The sequence below is a fragment of the Ochotona curzoniae genome, unplaced genomic scaffold (genome assembly GCF_017591425.1).
Source record: "Ochotona curzoniae isolate NIBS_2020 unplaced genomic scaffold, NIBS_Ocur_1.0 contig_4760, whole genome shotgun sequence".
Taxonomy (NCBI): domain Eukaryota; kingdom Metazoa; phylum Chordata; class Mammalia; order Lagomorpha; family Ochotonidae; genus Ochotona; species Ochotona curzoniae.
The window spans coordinates 16794-37735 of NW_024466379.1; the positions used below are offsets into that span (position 1 = coordinate 16794).

The 20942-nt window shown below is 36.3% G+C and overlaps 1 protein-coding gene across 1 annotated transcript in view; it reads right to left on the bottom strand.

The window, feature by feature from the left end:
- Positions 1-1114: 1114 nt before the first annotated feature.
- LOC121161258 (A disintegrin and metallopeptidase domain 3-like) overlaps positions 1115-20942 on the bottom strand; it is a gene marked incomplete at its 3' end in the record, with an annotated part of 50660 nt that continues 30832 nt past the window's right edge. The window contains exons 6-14 of the mRNA XM_040987567.1: positions 20705-20882; positions 15460-15525; positions 13091-13162; positions 12706-12857; positions 11051-11132; positions 5657-5793; positions 3938-4124; positions 1885-1983; positions 1115-1310 (exon numbers count right to left, since the gene is read on the bottom strand). Coding sequence (XP_040843501.1) covers positions 1115-1310; positions 1885-1983; positions 3938-4124; positions 5657-5793; positions 11051-11132; positions 12706-12857; positions 13091-13162; positions 15460-15525; positions 20705-20882 — 1169 coding nt within the window. The remainder of the gene's footprint in view (positions 1311-1884; positions 1984-3937; positions 4125-5656; positions 5794-11050; positions 11133-12705; positions 12858-13090; positions 13163-15459; positions 15526-20704; positions 20883-20942) is intronic.

The window sequence follows — 20942 nt, forward strand, 5'->3', positions numbered from 1 at the left end:
TTACACATGCACTGTTTTATGAATCCCAGGGTATAAATCTTTATTATATACATATATAAATATAAAATATATAACTAATATATGATATATATGTATGTGTATATATTTCTTGGCTTTTCTGAAGTCTACAGAATATGCACAGCATATGGAATAGTTTTAGAAAATAAATAAGTTGAAATTTTCTGAGTACCTACCTACTGAGACACCTACCACGGGCACATCTACCAAATGGGTCGTTCATAACATTTGTTTCTATTACACACATGTAATTTGCGCCTTTAGCATCTGAAAGAAAGTATAAAGTCACAACTACTCATATTTAAAACAAATCATTAGAAGATAAAAGTGTGGCAAGTCAACATAGAGGCATGTAACAACAACAAAAAGTGTCCTGGTAATGCTAGTCCTACAGATTCTCTTGCCATTTACTAGCTGTGCAAAAGGAGAAGCACTTTTGAAGGATAAGTCCAAATAGACAAATTAGCATTACAGTGCAGAAATGATAAAATAATGTGTCATTTGATCTCTTAAATGTTACTCTACTGGCCTTGTCCTTTCCCATCAGTTCAACTGAAATGTGATTAATGTTGTATCGTGTTCACACTGCCACTGAAAGATGCATTTTGCCTTTTAACACGAGTGAAAGTCCCTTTAATTTGCAATGTTATTATCAAATTTGGATGGAAAATCACAGCATGTTTTTAAAGATTTATTTATGTTTATCACAAAGATAGATACACAGAGAGGAGAGACCAAGAGGAAGATCTTCCATCTGCTGATTAACTCCCCAAGCAGCCGCAACGGCTGGAGCTGAGCCAATCCAAACTTGGATCCTCTTCCAGGTCTCCCACACAGGTGCAGGGTCCAAAGACTCTGGGTTGTCCTCGACTGCTTTCTCAGGCCACAGGCAGGAAGCTGGATGGGAAATGGGGCTGCCGGGATTAGAACCAGTGCCCATATAGTATCCTGGTGCACTCAAGGTGAGGACCTTTAGGCGCTAGGCCACAGTGCCGGGCCCAAAATAACAGCATTTTTTAGTGTGGTTAACCATTGCTGACTCTTTATAGTAACTAAAGATTAAAAATGAACCCAGGAAAAAAGATAAAATTCTTACATATTCCAAATAGTTGTGAGCACTGTCTTTCTAGACTTCTGCATTTTCCTTCCAAACAAAATGCAGTTTTATTATCACATTGTTGATAGTCGGCAGCTTTCATATCAGGTACACAAAATTCAGACGTTCCATTGCAATATTCTGGAAAATCGCATAAGTCTTGACTTTCCCTACATGGTGTTCCCCTTTTGGCAATCTGTGACACAAAGAACATGTAAGTGTGAGTGAGTGTGTATGTTTAGTGTTCTTCCATCATCACATACTAAAACATGTATAAATGAACATTGGGGTGGAGAGGTGCTCTGTTCTTTTTACCCTCGGATATTGATACACTATGGGTTAGAGAAGTATAAAGCTACAAAGGGATGATCACATAGAATGTATGAAGGTTGCCAGAAAAAAAAAATCCCAAGAAAATGTTGAGAAGTTAGGTCATTCCATGAATATTAGAAGGAAAGATTCTTCTCTGTGAAAGGTCATTTACCAGCAGATGGGACTAATAGCTTACAAACAAATAAAATATATAGTAACCATATGATTCATGTCTAACTCTAGAAAAAAGTAACACAGATACTGAAATAACATGATCCGTGACATGCTTATGGACATGAAAATACTACCCACATGCCATGAAGAACTAGGTCATGCAAAGCTTGTCAGAGACAGAGCAGGTTAAAATATTAGAAAAAAAAAGTCCAAACAGTTGTGCAATGAATGTCAGAGGATAAAACAATCATGGTACTGCACAATGTGATACTTCGATAGCTTACCCTGCAGGTTGCTTTATCACAGCATTGGCTAGTGCCACACTCAGCAAATCTAATCAGAGTACATTCTGCAGCATTACAGCATCTTGGGTGAGTACAATGCTAAAATCAAATACGGTCAAGTTAAGACAACATGTTCATCCACATAAATGATCACATTTGGTCAAGGATGGAATACATTACCAATGGCAGTCTGATAAGGCTGTAGAGGAACTGAAAAATCCTTACCCCCCAGGGATGAGGTTTATCTTGTGCAGTACAGTATGTTACTCAAGTGACTGAGCAAATGCTGGTGTAAACAAGCATCTCATACCATCAGTTATGTAAAATACGCCACATACCTCTGAGTACAATACATACTACTGGAGAGCAGTGGTAGTCAACTAGGTCATCAGGTACATATATTTGCTCATTTGTGCTTCTGACATGGTTTTGGAGTGTCCTCCTTCTACTCATGAGAGACAAGTGAACTGTAAAGCAGTCGTAGAAGGTGTCTCATAAGGAGGCTACATGAAAACATTGGTGTTACAGGAAATTTAAGCTCCATGCATATCATTGTCCCTGACGACTTGCCACTGAGACAAGAATGTGGAGGTGGAAAATGGTGAGACAGATGAGGCTGATGTGCTTTGGGCCTGATGAATGTGGATGCCTTCTCTTAGTTTCCATCATAAAATTCTAAAGGCAAAGCAAATAATCAGAAACAGAAAAGTTTATAGGGCTCTAGAGAAAGGAAACATATGTGTACATATTTACATCTAGCTTCATTTTGGACCTTGAAAAGGAGCCTTATTAACTTCCAAACTGCTGTCCCATATAAATGGGAGGGGCTCAAGTTCTTGGGCTCTCTTGTACTGCCTTCCCAGGAGCAACTGCAGGAAGCTGGATTGGAAGTGCAGCAGCTGGGACTCTCATTGGCACTTCACTACCAGAAGCAGATGTGGCAAGTGGCAGCTTAGCATGATGTGCCCCAACCCTGGCACATTGACTTCTGTATTTATTGATAGCCACCACTTCACTCATAACGTGTCGTTCATTTAGAAAGTTTTTATGGAGTTACCAGTAATGTCATGCTGTAGAATCCTGCAATGCCTTTAAAACTTTTTTGTACAAACATCTGCACTGTGAATGTGTACAGGTTTTCACTTATTATATCACAAATATATTTCCACATTTTTAAGTTTTCTAATGATGTAATCTTATAAATTTCTCTGTTTATTGTTGTATTAAGTTTTTACACATCCACTCATTCTGCTTTATTTATATACTAACATTCTTGTTACATTATGGTGTTCCTCTCCTTACGACATTTCCCCTAGCAATTTCATAGTAAGAGTATTGGCCCTTAACTTGTAATATGAGGTCGATTAAAAAAAAACATGCAGAAATGACAAAGTAGTATACATTTCCCATGAGCTTTTTGATGTACCCTTGTTTGTGTTAATGTATTTTACAAATTTTCATGACACCTTACATGAATAGCGGTAAAATTTATGAAAATGTTTGTGGCTAGTTATCATGTAACCATAATTAATTTATTTCTATTAAGAAGGAGATAAATAACTCTTCTATTCATCAGGGAAATTCCAATTAAACCCATTGCTAGCTAACAGTCTTCAGAAGTAACAAAAATTACAAAGTTAGGTATATAGCATGTCATGAGCATTGCGATGCTTTTCTTCTGAATAACTGTAGGACTCTCATTGAAACATGTAAACATATCTTTGCATTAAGATGCCAGGTTTTCTACCTTTGCTTATAATTACCATTTCATGATGCATTTGAATATCAGAAAATTAAACTTCTAATTTGTACTAAGGGACTATTCTATTGTGATAACATGAGGACAGATATGGGGAAGGGAGAAGAGAAAGAGGAAAAGAAGAATGATAAACAATATCTTGGGGAGCAATAAATTTTAAAACATATTTAAAATTTTAACATATTTAAAATATTTAACATATTTAACATTTAAAATATTTTAATAATTAATAATAATTTAAAATATTTAACATATTTAAAATATTTAACATATTTAAAATTTAAAATGACCAACCGATGGAATACCACAATCACATTGCTCATTTCCTTCCAAAATTCCATTGCCACAAGTTGAAAGTTTTCCTTGGTAAGCAACTTTCGGAACATTCTCTTTCTGAAGACATGCAAATTCAGGCTGTGACACGGAATGTTTGAAATCTTCTATGTTGCAACTGCTAAATAACTTTACACCACTGGACCATCTAAAATTAAAGTACATTCCTTAGAAAACTGGGTCAAAAACAGTATCAGAGTAGTAAAGTGTTAATTCTGAGTTATTTTGGTTGGAAAAAAAGCCAAAGAAAATGGGGGAAAGTCCTTTCAATACAAGCCTCAAACAAATGCAATGTGTTTGGTTTTTTGTTACACAATGTGATATGCTGTAAGAACCATATGGAAGTTTAAAGGATGTTAGATATTAACCTTGACTCACAATAAGCTCTACTTAGCAATATCGTTACATTATATAAAATCAAAACGATGATTAAGAAAATGAAACATACTGAGAAATTTAATTGGAGAAGTATAAGGCATACATGAGAGCTAATTATCCCCATGTACAATTCAAATTATTTGTCTTTGAGTAACAAAGTAATGAAATAAGATATTTCAGGAGGCAAGAACAAAAGGTACAAACTCTAGAGTCGATGTACTGTTTTGCACGTTTTACTCTTCGAACTACCAAGTGTAATGTTTAATGAGTTTTTGATTAACAATGATCTTACCACAGATTTGTCAAAAATTTGTTCCAAAATCACTGAGTTGGACATCAATACAACAGATAATAATTCTATGTACTTTAACATATGCTTCTGGTATAGAAATGGATTTTCCCTCAAGCTCTGGAAATAACAATAGATTTCTAGTATCTAACCATCAGATCCCATTCAAATTCACCCAAACATCAAAATATTGTAATTTCATGGAACTCGGCTCCCTTGTGGACAAGTCTATTGCACTCAGTTCTTATGAGTCCTTAGTCTACTAGTCTGAGTACTTGGTTCCGACTTTGCAAATGTGAAAGGTTTTATAATTCTTGGGGAATTGTTCATAGAATTTCCCTCAGTTTATGTTAGTGACATATTTCCTTTTTGTTAAGAGACTGCATCATCCACACAGGAGCATGCCATAGGTCACTGCCTGAGCTGCTTTCTCCAAATGATGCTTGGCTCACAACATGCCACTTCATTTCCCTAAGCTAAAATGCTACTGTTTTCAAACCTAATAATTGGTAATTTTTTCACTTCCTCGACCACAAATCACATTCCAAGCCTTGTTGAGTTCTTACAATTAATGGAATCCCAGTATCTCTCTAGTGCTTACACCAAAAAGCTTTTCACTACCTCCAGCAATGCCCTAAAACTTCCGTTCAACATTCTGTCTGTAAAACAGTGTTGAATATCAAGCTAAGTTCACAGTTTCTACAATATCCTAAACTCATTTTCTATATAATTGCTCTTAAATACTATATATGATATTAAATATATTCATGCTAAGAAGTGTTGTAAGAGGTACACATCAAGAAATACGATGATTCTAAAAGAGAAAACATTATACATATACATATATATGCCTATGCTTGCATTTGTATGTCATATATCACAAAATATATACATTGTGTCATGTATATATCTTTATATATTGATATTTATATATGTTATACAGATATAACTTAGAATATTATATAATGTATATATGTATACATAAAACTGTAGAGGTGACATAAAATACTTACATTGCTGTGGGGTTCATCACACATGTAGTTCCTGAACAGCCACAAGTATGGATTTTATCATATGATAATCCCAGATTAATCCCAATCAATTGTGCCATAACAACTGAAAATGCCTCTAAAGTTAACATCTTTGGATACTAAAAAGAAAAACACTGTTACTATATATCCCCTTGAATGAAAAGCCATAAAACAAAATCCACAACAGGAAGAAAAATAGAAAATTTACAACAACATGAAATTAAGTACCATACTAATGATTCCAAAAGCCTTCTTGAAGTAAACGGTGCTACTGTATGACCTATGAGTCAGTGAAGAAATTAATAGGAAAAAAAATTTTGAAAAAATGAAAAAAACAAAAATAGCAAAATCCATGAAATGTAACAAAAATAGTATTGAAAGGCTATTGATCTTGTGTTTCGCATGAAGATTGCCTTCTATCAGAGAGAACATATGTTATAGTAACTGTGTAGTATAAACTATCATATCCAGATGTGAAGAAGCATCTCTATTTTCAAATCAGAGATGGACTCCCAATGGAACTGTTAAAATGTATCTTTACTATAGGATGCTGGACTCTCTACCATGGACCATACCTACAGCATCAGGATACACTTAACTAGCAGAATGATGGACTTATGACTGTTAATAAAGGACTGTACAATTATATTAATTTAGGGGAAATCAGGTTGAGGGAAGGGGACTTGAGGAAAGCGAGAAGTGAATTCTCAGAGCATGTAGATCTGTATCGTAAAATAGTAAAAAATAAATTAAAAATAATTTTAAAAAGAAAAACAGCATCAAATTTCCACACTATTTTAATATAGTCAATTCAGGCTCTAATACATGCATACAACTGCAGATTTAAGAAACTACTTTATCAAATATATATATATATATATATTTTTTTTTTTAAGGATCTAAAAGACAAAGTAGGTAGGTAGGTACATTTTATTTTTCTTTTTGAGTTATATTTTTCATCTACATGCAATTGGCATATTGCCTATAGATAATATGCATTTGCTGATAACTCACTGATAATCAAATGTTATCAGTACAATTTTGCATGATAATCAGATTGAATTCCAACAAGTACCATTGATCAATTAGATATTTCCCAACATAACTTTACCAATGTGTTGTTTCCCAAGAGAAGACATTGGAACAGATATGCATATTTTGAAGTGTTTAATTGCAAATCAAGTATGTAGTGTATATCACAGTATGTTAAAGTTGCTACATTTAAAACAACAATAAATATTAAAAATGAAAGTTAAGGAGTTGAAATAATTTTTCTCAAAGCATAATATATAGCACATCGCAAGTTGCCTCTCTCCAAAATTTTTACATATTAATGAGCTTTGTGGTATTTCCGTGTATGCTGATTCTCAATATTGCAAAGTTAAAATAAAACAGTATATGTGCTTTTCATAATGCATTATAAATCCTTATCATATTAGCTTATTCTATGAACAGCATTATTAAATGCTTTATTGTTAATGGCCAAGTTTTCTTATCAATGGTTGATATTCCGTTTTGTGGATATTATGTTTATGGACATATGTTTATGCATTCGGCTATTCACGGCTGTCTTGCAATCTACAACAATTACACATCAAGCTGCTAAAAGTATGCCTGTGTATTTTTTGCATATGTCAATGTCTTCATTTCATTTGGGTAAATTTCAATTATGACCATTTCAAGATCATCTGATAGTAGTTCATTCAGTAATGCAAAGTGTCTCCTAAAGTGACTGTTCCTTTCTGTGACTTCATAAAGAAAGGTGACTGCGTGCGCCTTTGACTCTACAGTCTTACAACATGTGGAGCTTTAGAGTGGTCCTATACTGAGTGGAAAAGGAGTGAAAGTCTTTGATGTTGACTTGCTCCTTAGCATAGCTCTAGAGTACTCTTTTTTCAAAATAGGTATGGAGTTAAAACTGCTGCTTGTTACAATGCCCTGCTGCAACTTATCTTTGAGTCCTAGTTTGCTGAGGGATTAACTGTGAATTCTCTTCCTTTGGTCAATTTGTTTTTGTCCTGAATCAAACAATAGCATTGTATTGTCTCTCCTTATTGGTCAATTGAATTTGTTTCCATTCATCATTGAATGATTAGGTCAATTACTGTTGTTTAGATGAGTTACTATTAATTCCATAACAAATACTTATGTGAAATAAGATGCACATATGCAATGAAATCTATGCATAGAAATAACCAAGTGAAACAGAAATTGAAAAAAAATCCAGTGTAAATTCTAGAAATACTAAGCCCAAGAAATTAGAGAATTTACTAGATGCAATCAAACTTAACTTGATCAGAATTATTTTAAGTCAGGCCTGGCTCAATGACTTAAGTGCTGAATCACCCTCTAGCACACATCAGAATCCCATAAAGGTGCTGGTAACTGTCCGCTTCCCATCCAGCTCCCTGCTTGTGGCCTGGGAAAGCAGTCGAGAATGGCCCAAAGCCTTGGGACTCTGCACTCATATTGGAGACCCGGAAGAAGCTCCTGGCTCCTGCTTTGAATCAGATAAACCCCAACTTTGTGGCCACTTGGGGACTAAACCCATGGATGGAAGATCTTTATCTGTCCTTCTCTCTTTGTATCTGTCTTTACAAAAAATAATAAATAAATCTTAAAAATTATTTTAATTCATCATGTCAGAGAGAAAAAAAAAGACATGATGAAGTAAGAGATTACGGTTCTTACAGTCTTACAGCTCATCTTGCAGGGGCTAAATACCTGTGTTTTGGAGTCCAAGAAGGGCACGGATGAGCAGAGGGGATAAGATAGACCTTGTTTAGGGAAACAATGCTGACATTTTGGGGAACAAGTATTAAAATAGTGACTGGGGTCAAGAAGCTTGATGAAATCCAGCTAAGGTGAACCCCTGAAAATCACCAAGAAAGTGTTTTGTAATCAAATTGTTAAAAAACAAAACCACAAGAGAATCTTTGTGACATAAGAGAGCTTCCATGTAACTACTGGATTTCTCAGCTATTTTTAAGCCCCAACATGATTGTAGCAAGGCAGTCAAAATATGGAAAGAAATTCAACCAAGAATGTTGTTTAGGACAAAACGGTCATTAAAAAATGTTGAGGATACTAAGAAAAGCTTAGGGAGTTCGTAACCTCTAAACCCAGTCCACAATAAGTGCTAAAGAAACTCTTCAGGGTGAATAGGATGCACATTAGACACTAACACTGAACTACAAGCAAATTGTGACTTCTCATGTGGGAGCACTGGGGCACACAGCAGATGAGGCTGATGTCTGGACAGCTACATCTCATACTTAAGTGTCTGGGAAGATATTGGCAATGTTCTCTTCTGCTAAATTTGTCTGGTAATGCACCTGACAGGAGAGCCCTTATGGGAGAATCCCGACTCCTGGCTTTGGTGGGACTTACCCCCGGTTGTTGCAAGCATTTGTGAGGGAGCACATGAATGGAAGATATCAAATTATGTAAAAGTGAAAGGGAGGTTATTTCAAGTGAACAGAGAATGAAAGAAAAATGTAGGCATTCTGGCACAAAGTATTCCAATACCAATGGAATCCAATTAGGAATCAACCGGGAAGAAAACCTTGAACACTCAAAAGCGTATAGAATTTTTTTTTGTTAAATCTCTCATGATTTTGTTTTTGTTTCTTTAAAGGAAAATATTCATCTACAGAGAACGGGTGCCAGTGTTTTGGTGTAATACGTAAGTTGTGTCCCTCAAGTCTATCATCTAATGTGAGTGCCGGTTCAATTTCTTAGCTGCTCTGTTTCCAACCTGGTTTCCTACTGCGCCCCTGGGAAAGAAGAGGACAATGGCCCAAGCACTTGGGATCCTGCATCTAGAGTAGAGATCTGCAAGAAGACCCAGGTTCCACCCAGTACACCCAGGGAGTGAACTATCATGTGTAACATCCCTCACTTTACCTCTCTCTCTCTCTCTCTCTAACGCTGTCTTTCATACAAATAAACTAAATCTTTACAAGAAAAAAGAGTGAACAATTTCAGTGAATTAATGAATACAAGATGGAAACTTAAAAACAATCCAGAGAAAAACGAAAATGAAAATAAAATACACAAAATCTGTCGAGACTGAGGAAGAATAAGTTTATACCTGTAAATGCTCACATTGAAAGGGAGGGTGATTTCAAATTAGTATCCTAACTGATCCCTGCTGGAACTAAACAACAGATGAAAAAACTAAACCCACACAATCAGAAGAACATAAATAATGGATAAAACTGTGATAGAGAAGATGATGCAATAAGAAAAATAACAAAAACTTGATTCTTTCAAAAGTTGCTTGACACAAATACATGGATAAAATCTGATAAGCTGATTTAAATATGATTTTAAGGGATTATACCAAGACTACAAGATAGGTACAAAATATGTTACTTTAAAGACATGAAAGGCAAAAAAAAAAAAGATACTCTCAATTGTGGCAGAAGATGAATTTCACAAGATTCAACAGCAAAACCAGTCAGTGACCCAGTAGTAGGAGCAGGCTATTCCAGGAAATACATTCCTGCAGGTATAGATTCAAAAGTTCAAGGACCACATGGAGAGATTTTTAACACCACTCATAACCATAGATACCAAAGTCCGATTATGAGATATCACCTCGCTCTATTACAATGGCTGCCACCAAACAAACAAAGCAGCAATATGTGAAATGGTGGTGACATTGTAAAGCAGTGCAATCACTTTAGAAATCATGCCACCCTACTATGTATTACATCTGCCACGTGCTTGAGCAATCCCGCTTCTGGATACATATCCATAAATAGTTAAACCAATGTCTCAAAGAGTTTCATGCACTCTTCATAGGCATTATATGGGAAATATCTAAATCTGCCAATGTAAGATAAGTGAATAAAAATATGGCACCTGTGGTGGAATGATTTACAGGCGTAAAAAGCAAAGAAATTGTGTCAAGTGCCACAATGTGGATACGCATTGAGTACGTTGTGTAAGGCAGTCACAAGAACACAAATACCGCATGGCACCACTTCCATGCAAATCTAAGTTGTCAAACTGATGAGAACAAACAGTGGAATGGTGGTTACTAGGGGAAAATGGTGCCATTTCCCTAGGATGCTTTCAGTCTCACAGGATGTAAGGTTCTGGAATTCTGTTTTGTTACTATTTGAAGATAGTTACTGCTTTTCTGAACAATCAAAATGCTAAGAGGTGAAGTTTGAGGTTTGTTCTTCACCCACAATAACATACATACCCCTTTCTCTTATTTGATTATCCCAACTAATAAAAACCATCATCGTTTCTATAAAGGGTTGACAAAGCACTGGATAGGTGTGCTTTATATTTGTTTACTGATGTGAATGCTAACTTTCTAAATTTGATATAACTATTAAAGAGATGAGGATAAATGCATACCAGAGCAACTCCTGTGGCAAACTTTGGATCACATGCCATTCCATGATATGTTGTTCCCACAAAAGCAGCATGTTCCCTATAACTAAAAATACAATTTTTTTGTGAAAATTTGCATTTTAATGTATTGGTGATTAACGATGTGTTTAGAAGTTGTGTCATAAAAATTGTTCATTTTTTAAAGTCCCATAGGCTCGAGGATTTCCCCTCTGCCCTACAGATTAGCACCCCCGCTACTGTTTTACCTATGTTGTTACAATAATACGGTCCTTCAGGAAAAGTCATCAATCCATTGTCCTGTTTAAGTGTATCATGACATTGCAGGTACAGACATGGTAGAAATATCACATCTAACAATTTGTCATTCCCTCCTTGAGTTGTGTGTCACAAGTCACATAAAGAGATGTCTTGAAAGGCTAGTGATCACTCTGTTGCAACACTCCAAACCTGGCAGTGTCTTTTCTGCCTGTTAATTGGTGTATGACCATCACCCTCCCTGATGGAATTATCATCGGAAGAAAAAAATCAAGATTGTTCATTGTAATAACATAGACTTAGTGAGCAAGTTGTAACTACATGTTAGCAGTGTTGACTTGGAGGAGAGAGAGAGAGAGAGAGAGAGAGAGAACATGCAACGGATGAAGTAGAGACAGTAGGTAGCAATGGCGCACATTCATCTTAACCCTTCCATGTATTTACTCTAGACTTCAAGAAGCTCCCTTAATTCTACTTCAAACATGAGAAGATTTATGGATTTATTTCATATTGCTTCAGGTTCCTGGCATTGTATTTTGTTTCTTAATATTAAAATTAAGAAAAATTAGTAAGTGCACAGTTCTGTGGAAAGAATCTTCCATGATCCAAATAGATCAATACATCCATCTCCACTCAATATAAATACACCAGTGAGGAACCTAACCAGAATGGTAGTGAAGTGGTCCTTTCCAAATACTTACTACTAAAATGTTTTCTGCTGTAACAAACACTTCAGGCATTCACTGTGTTCTGTGTAGTAATTTACAGTTTTATCAAATGCTAAAATGATGATTCGATCATTTTCTTTTAAGGTGATCAACCCCTGATTTTCCTGAGGCTTTCTATTTTTTCTGCCCACTTCCCTTCAACAGAAAGTCTACTCTGAGAATGAAAGCTTAATATGATTTCAATGTCAGCTTATGTGGCTATCAGCTTTTATAATTTCTCATTTTGCTTAATTTCCTTTCTAAAAATCTCATTATCAATAACAACTCAGGAAATAATTTCAGTAGAAATATTGGGGCCCGGCGGGTGTGGCCTAGCAGCTAAAGTCCTCGCCTTGAACACACCGGGATCCCATGTGGTTGCCGGTTCTAATCCTGGCAGGCTCCACTTCCCATCCAGCTCTCTGCTTGTGGCCTGGGAAAGCAGTGGAGGACAGCCCAAAGCTTTGGGACCCTGCACCCGCGTGGGAGACCCAGAGGAGGTTCCTGGATCCTGGCTTCGGACGGGGATAGCATCGGCCATTGCAGTCACTTGGGGAGTGAATCATTGGACAGAAGATCTTCCTCTCTGTCTCTCCTCCTCTCTGTATATCTGACTTTGCAATAAATAAATAAATTTTGAAAAAAAAAAGAAAGAAATATTTTGGGAAAGTCCCAGCCAATATAGCAAGTGCTTACATTAATAAGTAAGACATCTCATGGGGTTTTTGTTTCCATGACAGAAATCTCTGTAGTATTTCCTCAGCATCCCCATTTGTTGAAATCTTATTTCCATCTGACCAGAGCTCCAGAGAGGACAGCATAATGGTGATGTTGACCTTGGAAAACATCTGAAAACAGGAGATAAATAATATAGGCTTGGTTCACTACAAGAAAGAATGTTACATCCCTGTAACCAGATGTGATGTATGCCTTTAATTAGTGTGTACTGGTGGTAGAATCCACTGGTAAATGGAACTAGCTCATAGGATTTTACTTTCTATGAGATGGAAATGCAATTTATACAAGCAATATGACTGGTAACAAAATATGTCTTATACAAACATAAAACATAGATACTTACAGCATTAATAAGACCAAACATGTAGATAATTTTTTCAGCTGAAAGTACCACTTCAGAGCCCATAAAGTCACACTAAAAGACAAACATTTATTTAAGAGGTTTTTAAGTATAAAAGTGCCAAAAATATATTGCTTAAATGAGAGACAAAAATATAAGATTTTTGAAATAACTATGTCATTTTAAGCATAATCCTAAAAGTTACTGCTGTAACTTATGAAATTTAGATCTTTATTACCTAAACATTATATGGCCTGATACCTTTATACATGCTTCTATAGTTATACTATTTACATTGATACATAATTATGGGCATAAAGCATGTTACTGAAATTCGCCATATTATATTCTTCTTTACAGATACAGAAAATAAGATTTAAAGTTTGAGGATTCAAAGAAGGCATAACCAAAGCTCAAACCTTTCTAACTAAACTTCTAAGTCTATTTTGTCTGCTATAATTTACTGTCATAATAGAATGCAATGCATGGATCTCCTATTTGATAGCCATAATAGACATGTAGTGCTCTTAACTCTTTGAGCTCAGGGTTTATAGAGTGGACCATAAAACACATTGTTTATTGGAACAATGTACTATATGCAAACATTCAGATCTCAACTAACAACACCTTCTGGTGTGGATGTGGGGAAAAAGGCACCCTCCTTCACTGCTGGTGGGAGTGTAGGCTAGTACAACCACTGTGGAAATCAGTACGTAGAGTGCTTGGAGAATTGCAAATGAACCTGCCATATGACCCAGATATCCCGCTCCTAGGAATATACCCAACAGAAGTGAAATCTGTATGTGACAAGAGGATCTATAATCTTATATTTGCAGCAGCACAGTCTACATTAGCAAAGACATGGAAACAATCCAGATGTGTGTCCAAGGAAGAGTGGTCAAAGAAACTGTGGTATATCTACTCCATAGAATATCATTCAGCTATTAAGAAGAATGAAATTATTCTATTTACAACCAGGTGGTCCCACCTACGAGACCATTATGCTCAGTGAAATGAGTCAATCACAAAAGAACAAACACCATATAATCTCTGTTATATAAGGAAGCCAGCATGGAAAGTGTAACTCCAATAGTCCAATCCATATTGTTTTTTTGATTGTTTGCTTGCTGTTTTGGCTGTATCCCATGTGTTTTGATGTTTTGTATTTCAGCTTGGTTCATTCCAAATCATCTGTTTTCTCTAGTCGAATTCATCACAGAATCATGAATTATACAATGGCACCATTTTTCCCAAGGGCGGAAAAAAAACCTATGGTTTGGGATTGTGTGTGTAAACTTTTGTTAAAAACAGTTGAAAGTAAAAAATATGCTATCTGTTAACAGGAAAATTTAAAAGGAATATATTGTGTGATGCTTTATATATTAATGAATACAGTTAATGCAATTATGAAAATAAAATTTAAATAAAACAATAATTATCATAAAAATGATTCAAACAGAGGCTAAAATCAATCCACTAGTCCAATGGTAGCAAACAAGTGACAAGTGAGCCTTAACAATTTTAACAGAAGAGTAGTACTTGAACCCACACATGTACATTTCAGTAATGCTTTTTAGGTTCCATTTGAGGATTGGTTGATTTGACAGCCAGAGGATGAGGGAGAGAAAGAGAAAGAGGTATTTCACTTGATGGTTTATTACTCAGGCTGCTTCCACTTAAAGCTAAGATGTTGGAACTATAAACTCCATTCTGGTTTCTGACTAGGGGGTAGAGCCCAGGCAGGCATCAGGTCATAAACTGCACCCTCGCTGGGATACTAAGAAGGCTTGCAAGGGGCTGTATCACAAGTGGAGCATCGGGGCTCCAACCTGAGCTCCAGTGTATTGTGCTGAGACTGTCATGCTGGGCCTCAATGCCAACCCTGTTCTGCAGAAAGCAACAACCTTATTATCAATGACTCTTCCCACTTGCAAAACACAGACCTCAACCTGAGAAGTGGAGAAATTATACAACGTTAAATAATTATAAAGACTAATATTTAGGAAAATGTGGGCCTTTTTTCTCTTCAGTAACTAATGAAAAAGGTTACTTTAGAATGGACATACATCCAAGGAACAGATTCTTGGAGAACTGTCGAAGGCACAGAAGTGTCTTCAGATAGTTACTGTTGATTAAGGTTTAATGTAGTAGAACCCTACCACATACGATTCTAGGATTCAATATGGGATTAGAAATCAATACCTGAATATTGACAACCCATCTCTGTGTAAAGGCAAAAGGTATTTCCTTAACTTATGGTGTACTAAAATAACGTATCTTTTAATATTAGGAACAATAGAAGTTTAATGCTCATATTCCCCATAACTTAAGTTTAATATGAATACAGAATAAAATATATCAGTAATGCATACCATGGATTTATCCATAACAATGTGCGTTCTCAAAGTCCTTTTTGGAAATGCAACATCTAAATCTTTCTGCGAAACACAGGACATAATTAACGTTTTCAAAATTCTTGCATTGTCATTATTATATGTACCAAACATAGACATGCACAGGAGACAGAGGCAGAGAGGGGACAGACTCACTCACCCACACAGAACAGGATACAGACAGATGGATGCATATAATAGATGGATAGCCACAATGGAAAAATAAGAGAATTGATGCACACGCTGTAAATAAGTGGGTAAGAGTTTTGTAACTTGTTAAGTGTTTGTAACTTGTCAGAAGTATTTTAATTTCTATTCCTGGAAATAAGAATCTTCAAAGTGTCCAGAAATAAAGGAAAGACCATATTTTTTTTTATCTTAAAGCATTTTTGTGTTGCTAATGGGACATCCACAGCCTGCCATCCTTCAACATGTTTCTGTCAACATTCTCTCATCATTGTGTATATTGGGGGGTGTTGTGCAGGGAGTAGAAGGACAGAGAGGGAGAAAGTGAAAATGGCTCACTCCTTAAACATCTCCAAATGCTAAGGTTGGGAAAAGCAAAACTCAAAGAAGGTTCAACATCTGAAGAGCCCAAGTGGGTAGAAGGACCTTAAACCATCCATCTTCAGTTGTCTTCTTGAATATTTTAGCACAAATGTGAATCAAGATCTGAGCAGCCAGGATTGAAACTGGAACTCTGATATGTTGAAATACCAGCCTGGAGTAAGGGGCTCCATGTTGAGATGGGCTACATTTGTGGGGACCCATGAGACTGTAGCCAAGCAGAGAGAGCCACATTCTGCTCAAATCCCTGGCTAGGCTATTCAAGCATGACTAGGAGAAAAATGAGCTTGAACTGGTGTAATTTTCTTTTTATGCCTGAAGTAGGCTCATATTAGCTAATAATATCTGATGCCCCGGAACCTCTCCTGGTTTGCAATTTTGCTTTCATGAACTCTGCTGTTCGGCAGTGCAGCATCGAGAAAGCTTCGGGGCATGAGTCCACTCTTCACTGTCAGCAGTCAAGGATCGCATCAGCCTGTGGTGCTCCTCTTCTGCACGGGATTGCTTGGGGACACAAGGCCAGTGTCACAAGCAGTAGTGTATTCTTCTGTATGAGGATGTCCATTTCCTTCCTCATGGTTTTTATATTTTAACATTTATGTTAGATTTGTGAGGTTTGTGTTAAACAAGACATACCAGTTTGAAGTATATGATGTGTGGCACAGTACGTACGTGAATGAATCCACTGTCACTAATACAATATTTCCATCACTTTCTCCCATGTGGGTAGTCCACATGGCACAAAACTACTGATAATCTTCAGCCTTCCACCACAGGTTAAAATAATTTGATCTAGAACTTCAGCTCAGTGGAAACATATTAAGTGATCTCTTTTATCCAGCTACTTCCATTCAGCCTTCCATCAAATTGTTGAATTTATTAGTACTCTAATAGAGACACATTTCAACTTTATTATACACTAACTTATCAGTGGCCATTTGGAGTATTTAGATGTTTTAACAATTATTAGTACTGTTTCGCTGCATATTAATTTTAAACTCTGTGTAGTTTCATCAATATACACGGTTCCTTTCTTCTTGGCAAAAATTTATGGTATTTACTGAATCGGCAGCCTTGAATGGTGGCAGGTGGTTCACACCCTGATCTCCCCGCTCTGCTTGACTGCTCTGTGGGTCTATGGCGACACTGTGCTGCCATTTGACAGTTCAGCAGATTATGCTTCTATCTCTTCTCTTGTTTGAAGGCATGAATGCCATCAGGAAGACTGCCTCCTTCAACAGCTGTGTCACTATTTTACATCCCAAAGTTTAACTTCCAAATACATTCCCTGGGAGGGGCAGTGCCACTGCCAGGGCTTCAACATGTAACTGATGGAGCACCAAAACTGCAGTTCACAGCAGGCACAAAATCTTCAGAAACATTCCTTCAGCTATGGAAGCTGTCACACATGCTTTAAATCTGACCACGGGAGTTTTCTATTCTTGTTTTCTCTTATGAAAGTGTAAACTGTTGGACAGTGATGTTGCCTTTTCTGAAAATATTGTTATGCTCTGTAAAGATCTGTGAATAGCATATTTGAACTTCATATTTAATTTAGGATTTTAAGTAACATTGACACAAAGTTTTGTAACTTTACACAGATTAAAAAATCAAGATTGTCATTTTATTTTAAAGGGAACTTGATTAGATAAAAATTCTTGCAATATTTCATGTTTCACCGTGAAGAAATAGGAAATATTTAACTGTTTTGGAAGGGTTTCAGTCATTATGGCTGGTTTCTCTACCCTTTGAAGAAACAATATTTGAGTGTGCTATTTTTTTAATTTTGTATTGTCGATTTTAAAAGTTTCCTGGAAATTTTCAGCTTCATCATTTGCTCATCAAAGCTGTTTTGTTTTCTGCTGTTTTTCTAAATTATAGTGCATTTGATGATTTCCTTCTTGATTACAAATCTTAACATCTTAAATTTTCTACTACCAGCTTTCATAGCCATTGAGACCATACCTATTCTGAAAAACAAAATGCATAGATGTGTAGGTGAGGGGACTTCAAAACATCCATGCAAAAACAAATTTAAGAGGTAAGAATATTTCTCATTTTTATATGATTTATTTATTTTATTGGAAAGACAGATTTCCAGAGAGAAGAGACAGAGGGAAAGATTTTCCATCTTCTGGTTCGCTATTCCAAAAGCCGCAAATGCCGGAGCTGAGCGACTCTGAAGCCAAGAACCAGGAGCATCTTCTGCGCCTCCTACACAGGTGCAGGTTTCCAAGGCTTCGGGTCATTCTCTGGTGTTTCCCAGGCCATAAGCAGGAAGCTGAATGGGAAGTGGAGCAGCCCGGACATGATCTGGTGTCTGTATGGGATCCCGGTGTGTAAAAGGCAGCAAGGGCTTAGCTACTGAGTCTTTGTGCTGGGCTCAGCAAAGTGAATTCTTTTCCTCAAAATACTCACAGAACTTTTATCTTCATTATAAAAACTGTATATGCATGGATTCCAATTTTTGTTCCAGAAAAAACTAATAATACTTGCCATACTAGTTGAAAAGTATCTAGTTTGAGACACAAAGTAGGTAAAACATAAGACCAAACATCGCCTACATGATCTGTGAAGATCACAGCAAGAAAATACACAGAATTGAAGATGAAGATGAACTGTAGCAATATTAAGATGATGGACACAGTCCAAAATGTCTGTAATAATACTAACATGACAAACCAGTGTTTGGAAGGGAATAGAGAATATTGAATATAAATCCTATAGTGGCAAGCCACTCACACCACTGATTAGGATCATAGTAGAAACATTATACATCATGACTGCAATTGGTTTAGTTTCCAGAATTATGGCTAAAAAGCAAAAAGTGGTGCAAACTTTGGCTTACTGAGTACCAGAATGCTTGCACCTAGATCAGCTACAGACAGGGATTTCAATTGACTAATCAAGTGAGATCAAGTTCCTGAACAGGTTCTACTAAGAACATAACGTGGGAGGAACATGGATACGCAACGTGGTTTTGAGAAAAAGCACAATCTAAGCAATAGCTATCTTGAAGTGGAGTAGTCCTTGCAACCAAAAGCAAATGGGTCAAAAGCAATGGTTGTGGCGGTATATTTCGAATGCATTGAATGCTTATGGAACATTGCTGACTTTTGGCAGGTCAAGGAATTATAACATTTGCTTATCAGGGTAGGGCTTTAAGAAAGTTAGCCACAGGTATAACACTGTGGCTCAACAGGCTAATCTTTCACCTGTAAGCACCAGGATCCCATGTGGGTGCCTCTTCTAGTTCCAGATGCTTCACGTTCTAGCCAGCTCCCTGTGGATGCCTGGGAAAGCAGTGGAGGATGGCTCAAGCCCTTGGGCCCCTGCACACACCTAGGAGACTGGGCAGAGGCAGTCTGGTTGCTGGTTTTCGACTGGTTTCACCCTAGATTGTGTCCATTTGGAGAGTTAATTAGCAGATGGAAGATCTCTCTCCTCTCTCCTTCTCTCTGATTACATTGTTATGGCTAAAATTCCAGGACTCTCAATTCTCTATTGATGTAAAATTAGCTAAGTGAACTTAGAAAAGTTTCTGCTGGAGATTACATGAAGAAATGAAGCTTACAATTTTTTATTTTTATTATTTAATTCCATTTCAATGAACTTTTAGAAGTGCATTTGTTTACATAAGAAATTGTGTGCTAATATAGACCTGACAAGATAGCAAAGTGATCCACGAGAGGGTTTAGACTGTAATAATTGGTGTTACAGTCTATTCTGTTTTCTTGCCTTTTATACACATACGGTTCGTATTTAATGTATGTGAATTCAATACTTGTAAAATGTGATCCAATCCACATATATGCAGATAGAGCATTTTTATTAAAATTTCATGCATTAGATCTCTTATATAATCAGATATATAAAAACATTAGAAAAAATAATCTCAAATTCTATAAGCATTACATTGACAAAATTTAGGAAATTTCCTAGGTTGTTCCTTTCTGCTTTTAAGCTTTACATCAAAATGATGTTATTTCCCCAAAAGAATAAATATTGGTTAAAGTGGCTTAGAAATGTATAGCTGTGAAATCTGTAAATCATCAATTTAATAATATGTAAATTCAGAAAGAAACTGCATAAAAAATCTTTTCATTGAGGAAAACATATTGGGAGATCATTGATGATTTACAAATCACATGTCTTTATAAGGCTACATTTTATTTATTTATTTTTTAATGTAGAAAGGTAGAGTAAGAGAGAGATGAGAGAGAGAAATATAACGAGACAGATAGAAAGAGATCATCCATCTGCTGATTCCTACCCCAAATGGCCTCAGAATCAAGGCTGCGCCACCTGGTGCAGTTTCACAAATTGCTTCCAGGTCTTCTACTTGAGCGCAGGATGCAAAACACTTGGGCCATCAGCAGGCCACTGGATAGAAAGTAAAGTTGGACTTGAATCCAGGCATTAGCACATGGGAAGCAGGTACCCTAAGTGAGAAGGTTACCTGAATACATCACAACGGGTTCCCCTGTCTCCAGTAGATGTTGCATTGTTCTAGCTGCTATCTGAATAAGCATCAAAAAAGTTAAAACAAATGCTTTCTCTTTAAGAAACAGTAGTGGAATCAACATCAACTAAATGTCCTTCACAGGTTTCAATGTGACTATTTTCATCAAGATTAAAGTAAAAAGGATTTACTTACATGTGACTTGACTATAATGCTGTAAAAATGCAGTGCATTCTTGCCTAAGGAGTAAATTTCTTGTAGGGAGGAATAACCAGCTTCATTCATCCTTATTTGATGAATCATGTGCTCATTTGTTATCAAAGATTCCAATGGTTCTATTCCATAGGTGACATTATCCAACTGCAATAATCCTCTAAATATGCAAACACAAAAGAACTGGAATTGCAACTAAAACACATTTCTCGTGAACATA